The sequence below is a fragment of the Elgaria multicarinata genome, chromosome 11 (genome assembly GCF_023053635.1).
Source record: "Elgaria multicarinata webbii isolate HBS135686 ecotype San Diego chromosome 11, rElgMul1.1.pri, whole genome shotgun sequence".
NCBI classification, from domain to species: domain Eukaryota; kingdom Metazoa; phylum Chordata; class Lepidosauria; order Squamata; family Anguidae; genus Elgaria; species Elgaria multicarinata.
The window spans coordinates 14,719,045-14,739,740 of NC_086181.1; the positions used below are offsets into that span (position 1 = coordinate 14,719,045).

General features: G+C 46.4%; 1 protein-coding gene across 1 annotated transcript in view; it reads left to right on the forward strand.

Moving 5' to 3' along the window:
• Positions 1-20,696, forward strand: part of ITGA3 (integrin subunit alpha 3) — a 94,219-nt gene that overhangs the window by 25,061 nt on the left and 48,462 nt on the right. The window contains exon 2 of the mRNA XM_063137375.1: positions 18,574-18,701. Coding sequence (XP_062993445.1) covers positions 18,574-18,701 — 128 coding nt within the window. The remainder of the gene's footprint in view (positions 1-18,573; positions 18,702-20,696) is intronic.

Consider the following 20,696-nt stretch of genomic DNA (forward strand, 5'->3'; position numbering starts at 1 on the left):
CAAGTGGTGGAAAACCCAAATGGCTGGGAACCTGGAGAGCAGCTGTCAGTCAAAAGAGACCAACTTTCCTTAATCTGATGCTCTCTGGATATGTTTGACTACAACTCCTAGCATCCCTGACCATTGGCCATGCTAGCTGGGAATTATGGGGCTTGCAGTCCAACACAACTGGAGGGCACCAGGCTTGGGATGGCTGGAGAAGGCAGTATTGGACCAGGACCTCTCTTTTGAGGTGATGCTAGTCATTGTGTGACTATACAGCCGGTGTGGTGTAGTGGTGAGAGTGTTGGACTGGTGGGACTCAGGAAAACTGGGTTCTAATCCCCACTCGGCTGTGAAACTCACTGGGTAGACTTTGGGCCGGTCACTGACTCTAAGCTTAACCTACCTCATAGGGTTGTTGCGAGAATAAAATGAGGAGGAGGACCATGTAAGCCGCTTTGAGTTCCTTGCAAGAGGAGAAAAGCTGGGATAGAAATATGATGGCGATGATTGTTTAACTATTCTGTACAGCTTTCTCCAACCTCGGTTCCTCCTGATGTGTTGGACTACAACTCCCATTGCCCACGCCCATGCTAGGAGTTGTAGTCCAACCTGTCTGGAGGGCGCCAGATCAGGGAAGGCCAAAGTGTGCTTTGCTCCACAGCTTTCGGTTTCATTGAAGTCGCATGCCTCTACTGCTTCCTCCCCTGCCTCCCTCCCCGCTCTCGCTCCCACGGTTTCCTGCTCTGCAACCTTGACGGTGCACTCTGTTCTCCCTCCTCCTCCTTTTTCCAGCAGGTGTGCGCGTGCTGCTCTCAGAGCAGATTCCCTGGAAGGGTCAATGAGGAATGATGTTTGCCCAGAGGTTGGCTTCCCGGAGGCCTCTCTCTTGATGCAGCCCCCTCGTTGTGTTTACACTCAGCTTCCCTGGCGCTGCTCTGGATCCCTTTTCAGCCTGCTCTGCAACTGGGCCACCTTCTGCGCCACAGAAAGAGATGCCGGGGCGGGGGGGGGGGGAGAGGTCATGTACCTCAGCCTTCCCCAACCTGGTGCCCTCCACATGTGTTGAACTACAACCCTCGTCATCCCTCAGTTTTGTAATCCAATACATCTGGATCGGAGGAGGCTGGGGTACGTCTTTCTCTCGATGCTCCAGGTGGGATCTACACTATTGCTTTTAAAGCGCTTTGAAAACGTTTTGAAACCTGTATATGCAGTGTGTCCTGGGCCCCAACAGTTGTCAAAACTGTTATAAAGCGCTTTAAAGCAGTAGTGTAGATCCCCCCTCCCCGTGGTGTGTTTTTGTAAACCCTGAAGCAAAACTGTTTTAAAAAACAAACAACCGAACCCAAAACTTTGGTGAGTCTTTGATATGTTTATACCTTATGTTTTCTCCAAAGAGCAATCCAAAAGTCAGGATGGTGTAGTGGTTAGATTTTTGGACTGGGAATCGGGAGATCCGGGTTCTAGTCCCCAGTCGACCATAAAACTCACTGGGTGACTTTAGACCAGTCCCAGACTCTACTCCACAGGGTTGTTGTCGTGATGATAAAATGGAGAGGAGGCAGATTACGGATGCCGCCTTGGGTACCTAAAGGAGGAAAGAAGATGGGATGTAAATGTAATAAATAAAAAACTCAAGGTAGTATACGTCGTCCCTCCCACTTAGATAGTAGATTATCCTGAGAGAAAATGACTGGGCTGAGCTCGCGTGATGAGCTTCGTGGCTGAATAAAGATTTGAACCAGTGTGGTGTAGTGGCTAAAGTGTTGGACTGGGAGTCGGGAGATCCGGGTTCTAGCCCCCACCCGGCCATGGAAGCTCACTGGCTGACTTTGGCCCAGTCACAGACTCTCAGCCCAACTTACCTCACAGGGTTGTTGTTGTGAGGATAACATGGAGAGGAGGAGGATTATGTATGCCGCCTTGGGTTCCTTGGAGGAAAAAAAGGCAGGATATAAATGTAATAAATTAATAAATGAACCTGGGTCTCCCTAGTCCATGTCTGACTCTCCAGCCATGCAGGACAAGCAGAATGGAGTCTAAAAGTGCATCCATCCATCTCTCTCTCTCTCTCTCTCTCTCTCTCTCTCTCTCTCCTCCCCTCCCCTCCCCTCCCCTCCCCTCCCCTCATTGGTTTGAAACTGGCTGTTTCCCGGCCTCACACACCTCCCCATGCAGTTCTTTCCTCCTGCCTTTACTCTCATTTATCTCCGTACACTTTCCTGGGGGTTAAAAATGTTGGCTCTGTTGCAGGAGAGACGCATTCAAACGAAAGGGAGAAAATCTGAAATCTTTGACAAGTCTGGGCATTCAGTAAGATTGCAATCTTATGTGGAGGAATTTGAATTCCACAGCATCTGAGAGAGGGAAAGGACCCAAAGGCGATCTCTGACCGCTCCCTACTATAGTACAGGATTCTGCCAAAACACACACACACACACCAGCCTATGCAGTTTAAGCCAGGTTGGGCAGAAGGTAGATCTCCAGGTTTCAACTCTTAACATCCTTGAACATGGGAAATGCTGGCAGGGATTTCTGGGAGCTGAGGTCCGAAACATCTGGAGAACGTCCTTCTGCCCATCTTTGGTTTAGACCACTTGGCATGCTGTATTTGAGCTTTGGGCAACTGGAATAGGGCAAAGGTGGGCAAAAGGTGGCCTTCTGGATATTGTTGGATTGCAACTCTCATCATGCCTCAGCATCGGCTGTTTTAGCTAGGGCTGATGGGAGTCCAACAGGTTGGAAAGCATGCAAAATGGAGGCTGCTGTAGAACAAATAAGCAAGGGCAAATTACAACTCCTCTCTTCTGAATTATTATTATTATTATTATTATTATTATTATTGTTGTTGTTGTTGTTGTTGTATTGTGCCCTATATCACTAGGATCTCAGGACCACATACAGATAAAATTATACAAACAATACAGAACAATAAATATACACAGCTAAAACAAATTAAACCATTAATCAAGCTAAAACCTGTATAGAATTTAAAAGCAATTAAAACAGTTAAAACAATGTGCAAGTTTGGTGAATTTAGCCATCAAAGGCTTTATTAAAAAGCCACGTCTTTACTTGGCACCGAAATGAAGCCAGCACCTGCACCAGTCAGGTCTCCAAAGGGAGGGCATTCCACAGCCAGGGTGCTTTTAAGCGTTGTATGTGTGTAGAAGGTAGTTTGGATACAAATATTTTAAGACCATCTATATATCCTTAAGTCACCAGCCAGTTTGACTTATGCATGGAGGATTGATTCCTTTCCAGTCCAGATAGAGCAAGAAGGATTGATTTTCCTCTCCATGTCTACTCGGAAGTAAGCCCCATGGTTTTCAGTGGGGCTCAGTATGGGGAAAATGAATATAACTTTGCCACCTTAGGAATGCTGTTGGTAGAATTGGATGAGAAATGCATTGGGTTTGCATTTTAATGCGAATTTAACGCATTTGCTCTCCTTGGAAGTATATGCACGAATCACAGTGCAGTGATACGGCGCTTTCTCCGACACTAGCGATGCACTTTGGAAATTCCAAAACGGTTTCCCAAATAACAGGGTGGGGGAACTTTTGTTTGGTGTTGAACCACCTATCTATGGTTGAAGCGATTCCTCGTGCCCCAGAGGAAAGGTTACAAGCAACCCTCCTGCCTTTTCTGTACATGCGAGGAGAGATGTTCAGAGTTAAGGGAGCTGACCATGTCGTCTGCAGTGAGAGCCACCCTAAAAAAAAATGCCAGAGTTGCCCTGACTCACGCCGTGAAGCCAGTTCTGTATGAAGCTGACATTTGAGGCCATAATTGTTCTGCCCTGCCCTGCTCCTCATTCCTCTCCCTCCCCACCCCAGTCCTTTTCTCTCCCATTTTGCATCACACGCAAGGCGGCCTGCACAAATGCCACATTTTTTTGACTCTGCTGACTGTCGCGGGCGAAAGGCGAAGATACAAACAGAGGCGAAAAGGTCCCCCGCTCTTGGATTCTGGCTTTGGAATTTCATTTCCCCTCCTTCCTCTTCCCCCAACTGGGTGGGTTGGTACTATTCCATCCTGGCCCTCGTTCAAAGCCATTGTGTTTTGTCCCAATGGCTTCCTTGTCATGCCAGTTGGACTTCTCTGAGCCCCGCCAGCCAGCCGCTACATTGATTGAGAGCAGAAATCTGGGCTCGCAGTGGGATACCAAACCTGCTTAGAATCACAGAGGCAGAACGGGGCCACCCAGTCCAGCCCCCTGTTTGTTTATTTATATAAAGCGCTTTTGCGCTGCGCTGCAGCCAAAAAGGCTCCCAGAGTGGCTCAGATACCATCCGTTCCTGCCTGCATGCTTACATTCTAAAAGACATGATACAAAAAGAAAAATGGATGGGGACTGAAGGGGGGGGGGAGCAAATTCTGGCACCAGTTCTTAAAGTATGGCATTTTTACCCCACTGTTCAGCCAAAAAAGCTCCCAGAGTGGCATGCAAAGATAAGAACTAAGACAGATCCCTGCCTTCGGGCTTACAATCCAAAAGGTATGACACAAAAGGAAAGGCGACTGGGATGGAGAAGGAAAACAACAAGTTCAGCCATTAGATTCTTAGTTGTAGAGTTCAGCAGGTCATGGAGTTGGATCTAAATCCAGTGGAAGGGCTGTTTCCTCTTCCTCTGCAGTTAAATAATTGTTCTTATACTGACCAGCTGGAATGGAAATAGTTGAGGGAGAGGTTGAGTCCGGTGGAGCTGGTCTTTCAGTGGCGGGAGAGCTGGTCAGACACCAAACAGGATTGGCTCCGAGTTTAGAAGGTACCTCGGCAAAGTGTGGGCCCTGTTCCCCATCAGTGGACCTTGGTGGGCTTGCCTGGCACTGGAAGGCAACAGGTGCTGCGGAGATTCCATGTTGAATTTCCCACAGTATGTTGGAACAACACAATGTTGTGGAGCATTCTGGGAAATTAAAATGGTGGCTAGACTTCAAGAGTCCCACGGCAAGCATCAGTGGCAGTGGGCCTTACCAGGGTGGTGGGGCCCTGGCAGCTGCCCAAGGATTCTGGGTGCTGAAGCCAGGCCTGCCACCAACTCTTTGCCATCCCTGCACATCCCTGTATATACAATTCAGGCCGGACACCAAATGCACAGCAGAAAGATGCCTGCAGAAGAAATGGGTCTAGTCAACCAAGGCTAGCCCCAGACTCCCTTCAACATAGTGGCCTCCGATGAGCCACATCACGGGCATTATGGGAAACCAAAATGGTGGCTGCCCAGTGCTGACCACCTGGAGAAATCATGATTTATGGAAAGTCTAGCACAGGCCTCAGTGGTGGGCCCTGTGGGGTGGGTGTTCCTGTAGTAACTTGGGTAAGATGACTAACAGACAGGATTTCCCTGCATTTATCCTGGTTTTTGTTCTATCGTGGGTGTTGGGGGATTTTCTGTAATGTTCTAAAATGTCCTATAATGGACTAGGAAATAGGAACACTTGGAGCAGATGCTACAGGGGGGCACAACCAGTACCCCTCCAGCTCTTTTGACCTACACCTCCCATCTGACCTTGCCAGCGAAGCCAATGGCAAGGGTTTATGAGAGCTGTAGGGCAAACTAAGTTGCCCCCTCTGATATATAGGCTCAGGGCTGACCCAGCCATGAGGCAGAGTGAGGCGCCTGCCTCAGGTGGCCAATGTTGGAGGATGTGCCGCCTTGCTTGCCTTGTGCCTGCTAAGCTAGCCTGCTGCCCTCAGGTGCAGTGGAGGATGGTGTCCTATCGCCAGTATTGATGTAAGATTCAGTGGTTAGTCTGGCTGGCTTCTGTACGTAGAATAGCAGGGGGGCTTCTCCTCAGGTATTAAAATGTCTTGGGTCATCCTTGTGCAGGCCACTTCCTGTACAAAAGAAGGCAAAGAGAGGCAGCCTAGCTCAGCAGCCATTCAAAGGGCTGGAGGTGAAGAACACAGGTTCAAATTCTTTCTTTGACTTTGTTCAAGCTGCACCGAACTTCCATCTCACTGCCTCAACTGCAGGCCGACAATAAGGTTGAAAGGAGTGGCACCCCTTTGTCTCACACCCAAGCTCCTTAGAGGAAGGGTGTGACAGAAATGTGACAAAGGCCACTTCCTGTCTGTCACTTCCCATAGCTGCAACAGGCTACCGCTCAAGTAGAACAATTTGTCTTAGATATGTGTCAGATTGTCATCGAGGGATCCAAGAATTGCCGCTGCTTTTTTCAAGCGGGGGGGGGGATGTAGGTGACTGGCAGGCCAGATGCACTTGGCGATGCAGAAGGAACCCAGGCAGGGTGGCCATGTATTCTACTTTACAGAGGACAGTCCTCTGTTTGAAGGGCTGTCCTCCATTTAAAGGCGTCCTCTGTTTAGGCTTGGGGAGCTGTTTACTCCAAATCTGGTTTTAAAGATAAAGACCCCTCAGGAGGGAGAGCGCTGAGGGGTCTTGAAGTTGGCCAGTCACAGCTAGCACCTGGACAACAGGCAGAGCAGACACATATTTCAACTGGGCACAGTGTTCCCCACTATTGTGAGATGCTTTTCTATGGAAATTATAATAATTGTGTCTAAATTTGCATCTATACATATAAATACATCAATAAATAATGCATATAAATACATCTACATATAAATGTTTAAACATAAATTTGCACCCATACATATCAATACATATAAATTAGTTGTACATGTTTTGCAAATTGGTGGTGTCTCTAGGCTACCCTAGAGTAGCTTCCCCCAAACTACTGTTGTCCAGACAGGGCCAACCCAAGATATTTTGCTGCCTGAGGTGAAAGGCAAAATGGCGCCCCTTCCCATTCCATGTACAGAAGCTGACTGGACTGGCTATTGAATCTTCCTTCAACACTGGCAATGACAGAGCATCCACCACCACACCTGAAAGCAGCAGTCTAGTTTAGGGGCATAGCAGCTCTGCCTTCAACACCATGCTTCTGCCTCCCGGCATCTGTCCCCTGATGTGTCTGCCTCACTCTGCCTGACGGTAGGGCCAGCTCTACTTTCCGATGTTTTGGATTATAACTCACAGCATTCCTCATCATTGCCCATGCTGACTAGGGCAGATGGGAGTTGTAAGCCAAAACATCTAGAGAGTGCCAGGCTGGGGAATGACACTATATTGGGTGGATTGTAGATAATTAAAGTGGTGGGCAGCTTGCAGAACCAGCTGACAGGTTGGGTGGTGGGGCAAGGCTGATATTAGCCAAGGCCACAGCAGTTGCCTGGGGAGGTCAAGTGCTGGCACCAGCCCTGCCATGTGGAATCTGGACCAAGTAGAACTTTTGTAAGTTTCTATGTTCCTGTCAGATATTAGATGTGCAACCAGGGGGGAAATGTTTACTGAACTGTTCTGCAAATTATGCAAACAGTGAAAGTGTTTTATTCTTTTTCATTTGAGTCTTAGAGTCACTGCACTCCTCACAGAGAGCTGGGGCGTGGTGTGGGGTGTGTGTGTGTGGAGAGAATAACCAAGAGCTTTTAAAAGCAGCATGGGACTCCTCGTCCTTGAGCAACTTCCGCAGGCCAAGTTTGGGGGAAAGCGGACATATATAAAAGTTTCCCAATTTGATTAAGCATAGATTCTAGACCGCAGTTGTGGGGTACTACTTTTGAATGTTCCCCTTGTGTGAAAAAGAAAAAGCCATGCACACCAAAGAGTAATGTTCTAGCCCAACTCTCTCCCTATTGTGCTTGTCATGCTAGCTTTCCACTTGCAGGGAGAGTGACGCCTAAGAGAGTACAAGTGCGACCTGCGACAAAATCTTGCAGTGTGACGTGTTCCCACTCAGGATTCGAGCCAGCCATGCCCCTTTCCAGAGTACACCATTCCCCGTCCTCTCCAGACAACAGTCAACATTACATGCCTACTGAACATGATTCGTCTTCACTGAGCTGTTTTTAGGTTTCCACTTATATATATGTTTGCAAAGCTCAAGATTCCCCTGAGCCTGTTGAGACCTGCTTTTTATATCTGTGTGGTGCCGTTTTGACTATATAAGGATCCATTCTCAGGAAATGAGACCACTAGTCATAGACGAGATTAAAAAAAAAAAAACATTCCTCACACCTCCTGTTGAAATGGTACAGTCCAGTCTCCCACTTTGCCTTATTCTGATGGATGTGAAGTCCAGGCATAAGAAAGGTTTAGGGGTGGAGCCAAGTCCATGATAGTTACCAGTCACATGGCCTAGGGAGGGCTTTCCCAGGGTGTATAAAGGAAGCAGACTGAGCCTACGCTAGTTTGTGGGTTTAATGTGGAGCACTGCGATATTTCTTTAGCAGCTATCGTTGTTTTGGGGTTTTATACAGCTCCCTAAGAGCAGGGCCTTGTGGTAACAAACAGAAGGGACAAATAATGACATTTCCAAGGTAGCTGTTAAAAACCACATTGTTGACATTGAAAACCTCTCATCAAATAAGTGTGGTGCTTTAATAGTGAAGCTGAAACTGCATAGGTACAGTTTTCAGCTCACCCCTCAGTGGACTGTGTGTGTTCCAGTCATTCCCTCCATCATCACATGGTTGTTTGGAGGCTCCTAATAATAACAACCTGTATAGGGTAAGGCTAAACTGAGCTGGGGTAGATATTCTTCCCTGATCACCAAGGTGGTAACCAATCAGTCCCTAAAGACACCCACACCCACACCCAAACACCCTTGTAAAATCCTAAGGATTTTTTGTGAGTGCAGCAGTCGAGACCACAAAGATATGTATTTCTTATGTCTCAGAGCAAGGATAGACAACCTGGTACCCTCCAGATGTTTTGGACTATAACATCCATAATGCCTCATCATTGGCCATGGTGGCTGGGGCTGATGGAAGTTGTACTTCAAAATATGTGTGTGTAGGGGGGTGCTGGGTGGCCACATACACATTGCCAAAAAAGTGAAAATGCATCACCAGAAGAGAAGATGAAAGAGGACACAAATTTGTATAAAATATGCATATGCTAATTTCTATGTTCTGATGTGAATTTAGAAATGATGACTGTAATTTAAATAGGCCCATAATACATCTCATCATAGTCAAGAAGACTGTGGCCAGAGAACCTATGTGCCTACCTAATCAGTCTAGATCAGCCTTCCTCAACCTGGGGCGCTCCAGATGTGTTGGACTACAACCCAGAATGCCCCAGCTAGCTGGCTGGGGCATTCTGGGAGTTGTAGTCCAACACATCTGGAGCGCCCCAGGTTGAGGAAGGCTGGTCTAGATGATGATGATGATAATTATAATTATACATGCTAGCTGTTAAATCCGCAAGAGTTTGTGACTCTCTGAATTTAAGACTAGCAACATCAAAAAGGCATCAGTCCATAGGAACATAGGAAGCTGGTTTAGTCAGACCATAGCTCCACTGAGCCCAGTATTGTTGACACTGTCCGGCAGCAGCTCTCCAAGGTTTCAGACTGGTGTCTTTCCAGCACTACCTGAAGGGGAACTATTTCTGAGAAGAACATGCACAGGATTGTACTGTTATCTTGCTTGGATTACCAATCAGGAGCAGATTTGTGATAACATTTTACCTTTACAGGCATGTGTGTGTGCATGCACCCCTTACCTACCTCCCCACACACACACTTGGACAGGATGTACCCGATGACTAAGATCTGGCATGAACAGGGGAAGTCACCACTTGTAAACGGCCAACTCTATTCACCCGTTGACATCTGATTAAGTCGGAACTGGTGAAAATCGCCTACTCACTCTTCCTTTCCGCATCCATTGTTGGCAACAAGGCTGACTGGATGCGGCATCCCTGCAGGGAAGCCACAAACCATGTTTCATCCAATGACTCAGGTGCCTCCTATCCAGGACGTGAAATATTTTCCACACAAATCACATGCAGGAATGCTAGGTTGGGGTCTGGGATCATCTTCAAGCATGAATCATAAAGTCAGCACCTTTATGCCAAGGTCTCTTGGCAAAGCCTGGAGAGGTAATGGCAGCCAGCAAATGGATTCATCAAAGTGGCTTCCCTCCCCTGCTTTGTGGGGGCTGGGGGCTCTTGTGAATCACCCCCCCCAAAAAAAAGAGGCGAAAAGAGGATACTTATTTGCATTTATTATTATTTATTTATTTATTTATATAGCACCATCAATGTACATGGTGCTGTACACAGTAAATAGCAAGACCCTGCCGCATAGGCTTACATTCTAATAAAATCATAATAAAACAATAAGGAGGGGAAGAGAAAGCAAACAGGCACAGGGTAGGGTAAAACTAACAGTATAAAGTCAGAGCAAAATCAAGTTTTAAAAGCTTTAGGAAAAAGAAAGGTTTTTAGCTGAGCTTTAAAAGCTGCGATTGAACTTGTAGTTCTCAAATGTTCTGGAAGAGCGTTCCAGGCATAAAGGACAGCGGAAGAAAATGGATAATGCATAATGCATAATATTTGCATATAAAAAACCAAGATTATGGCAACCAGCTTGATTGATAACTGGCAAATAGAGGGAGAAAACGTGGAGGCAGTGACAGACTTTGTATTTCTGGGCACAAAGATTACTGCAGACGCTGACTGCATCCAGGAAATCAGAAGACGTTTACTTCTTGGGAGGAGAGCAATGACAAATCTTGATAAAATAGTTAAGAGCAGAGACACCACACTGACAACAAAGGTCCGCATAGTTAAAGCAATGGTATTCCCCGTAGTAACCTATGGCTGCGAGAGCTGGACCATAAGGAAGGCTGAGCGAAGGAAGATAGATGCTTTTGAACTGTGGTGTTGGAGGAAAATTCTGAGAGTGCCGTGGACTGCAAGAAGATCAAACCAGTCCATACTCCAGGAAATAAAGCCAGACTGCTCACTTGAGGGAATGGTATTAAAGGCAAAACTGAAGTACTTTGGCCACATAATGAGAAGACAGGACACCCTGGAGAAGAGGCTGATGCTAGGGAAAGTGGAAGGCAAAAGGAAGAGGGGCCGACCAAGGGCAAGATGGATGGATGATATTCGGGAGGTGACAGACTTGACCTTGGGGGAGCTAGGGGTGGCGACAGCCGACAGAAAGCTCTGGCGTGGGCTGGTCCATGAAGTCACGAAGAGTCGGAAGCGACTTGAACGGATAAACAACAAATCTACACATATCATTGCAAATTTAGCAATAATCGCTTTTTTTATTTAAATAGAAATAGAGTACATCTCGCCATAATGTGAAAGACCAGAATGGCCTGTGTACCTACTCCGTCTGTTAGCTGTGTTACACACAGTGCAGGTGTTAGCTGTGGACACACAGTGCGTAGTCAAACTATGGAATTCGCTACCACAAGACATTGGGATAGCCACCAATTGGGATGGCTTTAAATGGGGTCTGGACAAATTCTTGGAGGAGAAAGTTATCAGTGGCTACTAGTCCTGATGGTGGTATGGTACCTTCAGTATTAGAGGCGGTATGCCTATGTACACCAGTTGCTGGGGGACATGGGGGGGTGCTGTTGCACTCATGTCCTGCTTGTGGGTCTCCCTGTGCAGCTGGTTGGCCACTGTGTGAACAGAGTGCTGGACTAGATTGACCCTTGGTCTGCTCCAGCATGGCTCTTCTTATGTTCTTATGAGCAACTTGAAGGCCCCTGTGCTCTCTCTTCTTTGGGTTCTTTATCTTTAAACCAGGCAAGGACTGGATAGCCCTTCAAATAGAGGATTATCCTCTGTAAAAGAGGACACATGGGCACCCTACCACATTGGCCTGTTTATATTTTACCTTTTCTCTCTTCCACCTTGCTGTTTTTTACACATATGGCCAGAGGGCGTGCAATACAGCTTTCTCTCCCATGACAACGAGAATGTCCATTAATAGGGTGACCATATTTGGGAAACCAAAAAATAGGACACCTAGTGTGTGTGTGGGGAAGCAGCTTTCTGAGTCCTGCAGAAAGTACGTTATTCCCCCCCCCCCACCTTAAAGAACCCGATTGGAGTGGAGGAGGGGAAAGGATTTCATTCTGCACCACCACCATCCACTCCAATTGGTGCTTTTTCTATAATGTCCACGAATGACCCACTTTCCCCTTTAAGACCTCAATTGGAGCTCGGGGTGGGGGAATGATGTGCCTCAAGAAAGCATGTCATTCCCTCCTGCCATGCTAATGGCAGCCTTAAAGAGGAAGGTGTGTCATTCCAGGACATTATTGAAAATTATAGAAAATCCCCCCTGACACCATGGAAAGAACAAAAACCAGGACAAATCCGGGGAAATCCTGACAGTTGGTCACCTTATCCATTAAGTCCTTGCCCAGCTTCCTGGCAATTCTCTGCATCTTCTTTTTTTAATTTTTTGAGCCCTTCATAGTTTGAATCTCTCCCAATTTTGTAAAATTCTGGTGTGAGCTCTAGGCTGCGGCCACCTTTGCAAGCAGCCCGACCTGGTTGCTTGAGTGTCGGTGTTTTTAGGGGATCCAGTATGTGATCCAAGAGTATTGCTGGGATCCCTTGAAATTCCATAAAGGACTCTGAAGGACCGCTCCTACTATGAGGCAGAGTGCAACAATTGCCTCAGGCAGCTGGTTTTGGGGAGGGGGGGGTGTAAAAGGTTGGCACATTGTTAGCGATTTAAAGTGTGATCCTATGCATATTTAGAAAGAGAAAATCTGTCTAAATATGCATAGTCTAGTGAATGCTGGGAGTTGTAGGATTTTTTAAATCTGAATACGCAAAGGATAGCGCCCTTAATTTATTATTGTTGCACTTTTACTGTTGCAGAGCAGCCTTCCTCAAGTTGGTGCCCTCCAGATGTGTTGAACTGTGACTCCCAGAATTCCCAGCCAGCCTGGGAGTCACAGCCCAGCACATCTGGAGAGTAGCAGCTCAGGGAGGGCCATGATAGAGGTGGGAGGGAGGCAGCATGTATGGGGTTTTCTGCTTCAGGTGCTAAAATAAATTGACTGGCTTTGGATACTAGGTAGGTACCATGACTGGGTGAAGGGGTGGGGAGGGAAGAATTTGCGGCCTCAACCCTGGATGCTGGGATGCAACTCAGATGGCTTCTCTGAGAGCCATGCTCAGACCCTGCAAGGGAACCCCAGAGCCACTTCAAGGGAAGCGGTGTGGCTCTGTGGTAGAGCACATGCTTTGCATTGCAAAAAGTCCCAGATTGCCTTTGCAACCCTCTGTTTGGAGAGCCACTGCTAGTCAGTGTATGCTGGCTGGGGCTGATGGGAGTTGTAGTCCAAAAACTTAGGGAGGGCACCAGGTTGGGGAAAGCTGGTCTAGATTATTGGACTGCAGCTCCCATCACCTCCACTCAGCATAGTCAGTAGTTGGGGTAGGTGGGAGCTGTAGTCCAGTGCCATTGGGAAGGCACCAGGTTGGGGAAGGCTAGTCTAGATGTGTTGGACTACAACTCCCATATCCCCAGTCAGTAATTTTGGAAGATGGGAGTTGTAGTCCATAAGCATCTAAAGGGCACCTGGTTGGGGAAGGCTTGTGAAGACAATACTGAGCTAGGTTCAGTGGTCTGTCTCCGCTTAAGGCAACCTTCATGCAATACAGCAAAAAGGTTCTGAGCAGGCCCCTTGTCTAGACCAGGCAACCATTTGAACAGCCCTAAGCAAATCATCCTTGTTTTCCCTGAGAAAAATTCTTTTTAAAAACAGCATGAAGAAATCCCATACCGGGGTGAAACAATAATCCGTGAGTTGGCCATTGCTAGCCAGCTGGGCACAGCTGGGAGTTAAAGGCAAAGGGAATTTCTCACAGGATGCCATCCTGTAACCTTTCCCCCAAGTGATGGGGATGATTGTATCACATATCTGCCCTTAATCAGAAATCCTTGAGAGCCTGCCAGTGGTCAAAGTCTGCTATTTCTCAGAGCACAGCAGGTGCTCGGCTTACCAAGTGGCTACAAGCAGCACATTGTGTTACGTCAACAATACAGAGGAATCTGTGTAGCTCGATACAGGTATTCTTTTTTTGTTGTTTATTCGTTCAGTCGCTTCCGACTCTTCGTGACTTCATGGACCAGCCCACACCAGAGCTTTCTGTCGGCCGTTGCCACCCCTAGCTCCCCCAAAGTCGAGTCCGTCACCACCAGAATATCATCCATCCATCTTGCCCTTGGTCGACCCCTCTTCCTTTTGCCTTCCACTTTCCCTAGCATCAGCATCTTCTCCAGGGTGTCCTGTCTTCTCATTATGTGGCCAAAGTACTTCAGTTTTGCCTTTAATACCATTCCCTCAAGTGAGCAGTCTGGCTTTATTTCCTGGAGTATGGACTGGTTTGATCTTCTTGCAGTCCACGGCACTCTCCGAATTTTCCTCCAACACCACAGTTCAAAAGCATCTATCTTCCTTCGCTCAGCTTTCCTTATGGTCCAGCTCTCGCAGCCATAGGTTACTACGGGGAATACCATTGCTTTAACTATGCGGACCTTTGTTGTCAGTGTGATGTCTCTGCTCTATCAATGTACAATAAACATGTGAGGAGAAGGAGCACTCTGGTCCCACCCACTCCTCCCATTCATGGAGACAGCATCTCCGTGTGATTGAGGACCCTGGAAAACCAGCTCCCCCCACCCCAAAATATGGAAGGTTTGGTTTGGTAATAGTTTTCCAACATCTGATCTCATTTGGCTCTTAGCTACTGAATATTAATCTTGCATTTACATTGATTGTAAGCTGCTTTGAATGTTAAAGTGGGTTAAAAGGAAGTTGGAAATTAAATATTATTCACAGACAGCCTCGGTTGTTTTATCTACAAAATAGGAAAAAATAAGTGGCTTAGCTCATAGCAGGGCTGGGCAATTTGTGGGCCTCCAGATGTTTTGGCCTAAAACTCCCATGATCCCTCACCATTGGGGCTGATGGGAGTTGTAGGCCAAAACATCTAGAGGGCCACAAGTTGCCCACCCATGCTCATAGGACTGAGAGTGAACGCGATAAGGAGTGTAAAGCCTGTTAAGACATAAGTGGTTCTAAGGTGTAGGAGATACAACTAAATGTTGCAGTTTGAAGTGCTTCTATTCAGGTTCTCGGACACGCCATCCCATTCCTCTCTCCCAGTCAGTCCGTATTCTGTGCCCACTAAACACGCAAAGTCTTTAATGATCTCTTTTGTGGGGTGGGTGGGGTTCATTAAGGTTATATGTACTTCCGTAAACTTAGGGGTTCCCCTAAGTCTGCTGATAATTCCCTCTTGTGCGTGGGTGGTATCGTTTTGTCTACATAAGAATCTCAGAGAACTGGGATTGCTATAAGTACATATGGTTTTCGGCCTTTGTGAAGTTGTCTTGAAAACGTCTTGGCTTTGTTCTCAGCTCTTTTTTGTAGTTGCTGATGTCTTTAACAATTCCACTTTCCATATGTTTTTCTAACATCATCGCATCTCTCTCCCCACCCCCCCTCTCTCTTGCATGCTCGCACAGACACACATGCTTCCATGACTTTTGCCTTTAATGTTTTCCTCCACCATGCCACCTGTCATTGTGAAATGTTCCCTTGGCACGTTTTTGCTTGTTTCTGTCTAATGCAAGAGGCGCCTTGCCCACAATGCTGAAAAAATACAGCTGTGTTTTGAGAATGCAAGGGAACGCACATCCCATCTGCTTCTGTACCAAGGCAGAGCTGATATTTTGCTAAAATGGAAGAAGCCATATGGAGGAATGGCTTCTTTGATGAGCTAGGTCAGGGGTGGGCAGAAAGTAGATCTTCAGGTGTTTTGAACTTCAACTCCCAGCATTCTTGACCATTGGCCATGCTAGCAGAGGCTTCTGGGAGTTGAAGTCCAAAATGTCTGTAGAGCTACTGCCCACCCCTGAGTTAGGTGATGCCATTATGGTTTCATAGTATCTCTGATCAAATCTGACATTGTTAAAATCCAATGGTAGGTTGGATTATGAAAAGTATTCCTCATAGAAGCATGGTATGCTAAAGGAGACCAAATCCCTGCCAGCTTCTAGCTGGAATGAACAGCTCACCCCATTTTAACCCACACTGTAGCTCAATTCAAACATAGGATTGCACCCTCAATTAATGTAAGCCCCAAACTTGGAGGCTTCTGAGCATCCTATGTAGAGCAGGAGGAGCAGTGGAGGCGATCTTCAATGCTCCATCCTCCTGCCCTGCATTTTTTCTTAGATGGGCTTTTTGCCTGTCTAGTAAAGGTGTTTCACAGGGGGAGAGTAAGAGACTGGTAGAGGCTCAGGATAAACCGTATCCTGGCCTCTCCAATCTCCGACCCTTCCTGCCCACTGAAATGCCCCCCTTTCCCTCTCTCCAGGGTTGAGTTCCCAACCTCAGAGGCCAGCTGGTGCTGTTCATTCTGTGCAAGGGGGCGGGGTGGATTCCCATTTCCCTTCTCCAAGGTTGGAGCAGTGTCTTTGACCTTGGATCAGTGAGCCCAACTATCCTATGGCCCCTCAGACACTGTCTCAGGGCCATGGGACGGCTCCCTCAACCACAGTTAAGGAAGTTTATGGTTTCTGAATAGACAAACTGTAGTTTATGAGCAACTGGCAGGCCAGAATCACAAACCATAGTTCAGAGAGGTTGTTGCTAACTGTTGTCTTATGTGATCGCTGAATGAACAGGCCAGTTATGGCTGTCGCGCTGTCTCCAGAGGATCCTGTATGTAGAAACAGCAGGGCTATGGCGATGGGAAATGAAAGCAGACATGGTCTGACTAATTTGCATGGAACCTCAAACCATGATTTGGGTCCTAAACTACTGTTGCAAACAGTATGTGGCATGATGTCTGAACTGAGTTAGTGAGCACTTGGGCTGGCTCCCTGTGATTGGCCAGCCCTAATTCAGGTTGATGGCCATTTCCCATAATTCCCATAGCCCAGGAGCAGCATCTCTTAGGCAGTGCTCTTGCCCTTGAAAGCTCTTAAGATTTTAAGGAGAGGCCTTTGCTGCTATGGATTGTTTTCAGAGCTGAAGCTTTTTAAATTATGTGTTAGGATTCTTTGGGTTTTGGTATGAGCCACCTGGAGCTTTACCAAAGATCAGAAGGGATTAAAATGTGTTTTTAAAATAAACACAGAGAGGAAGAGCAGGCAAGGTGTGCTGCTCCAAATGAAAGCAATGGGCAGACTGGGTACTTGGTGGTGTTAAACGGTATTTAATTATTATTATTTTAAAAAAGAGGGACTGAGTTTCAAGCTTGCCTGAATTTCCCCGCCTTCTGAGTTAGATGCTCTTTTCCCTACAAATACTAATAGACATGTAGTGACTGGTTGGGCTTAATCAGTGGTGAGGAAAAAGCACTCTGCACATACATAAAGGCACTCTCTTCTTTCTTGGCACATGTTCCAAGATGGAGAACTGGCTCTGAAAACCAATTCCAGGACTTTGCCTGGGTGAGCACTTGTTCAAACGACTTATTCAAATGACCCCTGCTTCTTCATCGCCTGAAGAAGAATTCTGGACAACCTGAATGCCTGCTTGCAAGTGGTGCAATTTTGGTTGGTCCTAATAAAAATATTGCCCAATGGAGACTTTTGTTTTTGGTGTCTTTTCCCAAGAATGTGAAGCCTTTCTGTGAAAAAGCCCGTGATATCTGCCGAACTGCTTCGCAGTCCTGGAATGGGGGTGTTGTGAGTGGGGTGTGTGTGGAAAGACCCAAGAACATCCCACATATGTATAGTAATGGCCACCAGTTTGGATGGCTTTAAAAGGGGGTTAGATAAATTCCCGGAGGAGAGGGCTATTAATAGCTACTAGTCCTCATGCTTCCTCTAGTACAGCCTTCCTCAACCTGGGGCGCTCCAGATGTGTTGGACTGCCCTCTTCCAGAATGCCCCAGCTGGCTGGGGCATTCTGGAAGTTGTAGTCCAACACATCTGGAGCGCCCCAGGTTGAGGAAGGCTGCTCTAGTAGCAGAGGCAGTAAGCCTGTGTACAGCAGTTGCTGGGGGAAGTGCTGTTCCACCCATGTCCTTTTTTCTTTTCTTTTTTCCAATTAATACTTTTATTTATTTTCCACAAAAAACCAGGCACATAAGGAAGATACAAAAAACAAACAAAAAAGAAACACTACAAACTATACAAACTACTACACCACACATACATCTAGTAAAATAAACACAATACATAAGGCTATATTTCATTTAAAGCGATCTTCATGTCGGACAGCAAACATCCGTTGTTTTTATATTACCAGGTACGAATTCCATAACAACAAGCTAATGTATATATATCAAAGGCAAAGGTACAGATTATATATAAAACCCACAAACAAATAAATCATCCTTTTGCTGTTCTTGTATATACTCAATTAAAGGTTTCTAGTCCAATACATAGGAGGCTATTGTTCTTTCATGTACTAGCGCCATTAATTTCGCCATCTCCGCCAATTCCATCACCTTGAGGAGCCATTCTTCCATTGTTGGTACTTGTGTTTTTTTTCCAATCTTGCGCATATAGTCCTGATACTTCCTCTAGTAGCAGAGGCAGTAAGCCTATGTACACCAGTTGCTGGGGGAAGTGCTGTTCCACCCATGTCCTGTTTGTGGGCTCCTGGTCGACAGCTGGTTGGCTCCTGTGTGAACAGAGTGCTAGACTAGATGGACCCTTGGTCTAATCCGGCAGAACTCTTCTTACATTCTTCTTAGCGTTAAGAATAATCTCCCTTCCACCTCCTCTAATCCAACCTGATTTTTCTACTCCCCTCTACAGGCTGCTTACCGGAGCTCCCCACGATGAGGCTGTAGGAATGGTGAATGCCACGCGGACGGGCGCCATGTACGCTTGCCCTTTGAGTTCAGCCACGGACGACTGCGCCCGAGTGAACATCGAGGTGCCAAGTACGTGGGCATGTGCAAAGTGGGGCTCATCCAGGGAGGGATACAATATTTAGTCAACTGTGAAGATTACAGAATGAGGCATTGTTCCAGAGGGGTAGTCGTTTGTCTGTGTTAGCAAAATCTACACGGTATCTTGGGGCATCTTAAAAACTAACACACATTAGGTCTTCATAAACTAGAGTCGACTTCATCAGATGCACGGAATGTTATCTTCATTTGGCAGGTATATTATACACATGGAGAGAGGGAAAATGCAAGCAGTGAAGTCAAAGGGCAATACCCTACCCAGTGCCTGTTTGCATTCCCTTCCCCTCCTTATTGCTTTACTATGATTTTAGTAGAATGTAAGCCTTTGCGGCAGGGTCTTGCTATTTACTGTTTTACGCTGTACAGCACCATGTACATTGATGGTGCTATATAAATAAATAAATAAATAAATAATAATAGTAATAATAATAATAACAATCCTATGCATGTTTAGATAGAAAAAAAGACCTACATTCCCCATCCAGCCATGCTGGGAGTTATAGGACTTTTTTCTGTCTAAACATGCATAGGGTTGTGCCTTAAGTATATGTAAAACTTCTAAGTGCAGACACCAGATTCAAGCATTAGTTACATGATGCTAAATAGAGAACTTCTTTGGCTCTTTGGTCTCCTTTGTTCCTCATTTCAGTCCGTCACTTTCTCCTTGGAGAAAATTACAAAAATGCAATTCTTCCTCTCTTTTTTTGCCTTGGCAAAACTCCGGTTTATTATCTCTTGCCTTGACTACCGCAGCATTCTTCTCTTTGGATTGCTGTTGTTTACTGAAATACTCTCACATTTATCCAGCACTTTGGTATCAAAATCACTGACTGCTCTCGTCCCCCTGAACAGTGATGTAGTTAGGTCGTTTTACACTCCGGACCTAATGGTCTTCAGCCCCCCCCCCTCACTTTAGATGGTAGTACATATTATTTCCAGTGGAAGCTGGTGGTGCTGATTCTGGTGGGGCTGTGAATCCATTCCGGGCTCCAGTCAGAATCAGCCAGAACTTGAAAAGAACTATCCAAAGTGCTGAACCTATTCCGGGGATAGGGTTCAGCACCTTGGATGGCTCCTTTAGAGTTCTGGCTGGTTCTGACTGAAATCCAAAATGGATTCACAGCCCACACTGAAATCGGAGCCATGTAGGAACAAAACATAAGAACGTTGGAAGCTGTCACATTGGTCCAGCTAACCTAGTAGTGTTGACACTGACTGGCAGCAGCTCCCCAAGCTTTCAGGCAGGTGTTTTGCTTGTTTTTTTGCCTTACCTGCATATGCCAGGGATTCTTTTTAACGTTCACTGTTTTAAACTTTTGTAAACCTCCCGGAGAGCTTCGGCTGTGGGGTGGTACACAAATGCAAATAATAATAATAATAATAATAATAATAATAATAATAATAATAATGGCGGCAGATCATAGAATCATAGAATAGCAGAGTTGGAAGGGGCCTACAAGGCCATCGAGTCCAATCCCCTGTTCAATGCAAGAATCCACCCTAAAGCATCCTTGACAGATGGTTGTCCAGCTGCCTCTTGAAGGCCTCTAGTGTGGGAGAGCCCACAACCTCCCTAGGTAACTGATTCCATTGTCGTACTGCTTTAACAGTCAGGAAGTTTTTCCTGATGTCCAGCTGGAATCTGACTTCCTTTAACTTCAGCCCATTATTCCGTGTCCTGCACTCTGGGAGGATCGAGAAGAGATCCTGGCCCTCCTCTGTGTGACAACCTTTTAAGTATTTGAAGAGTGCTATCATGTCTCCCCTCCATCTTCTCTTCTCCAGGCTAAACATGCCCAGTTCTTTCAGTCTCTCTTCATAGGGCTTTGTTTCCAGACCCCTGATCATCCTGGTTGCCCTCTTCTGAACATGCTCCAGCTTGTCTGTGTCCTTCTTGAATTGTGGAGCCCAGAACTGGACGCAATACTCTAGATGAGGCCTAACCAGGGCCGAATAGAGAGATGCTCT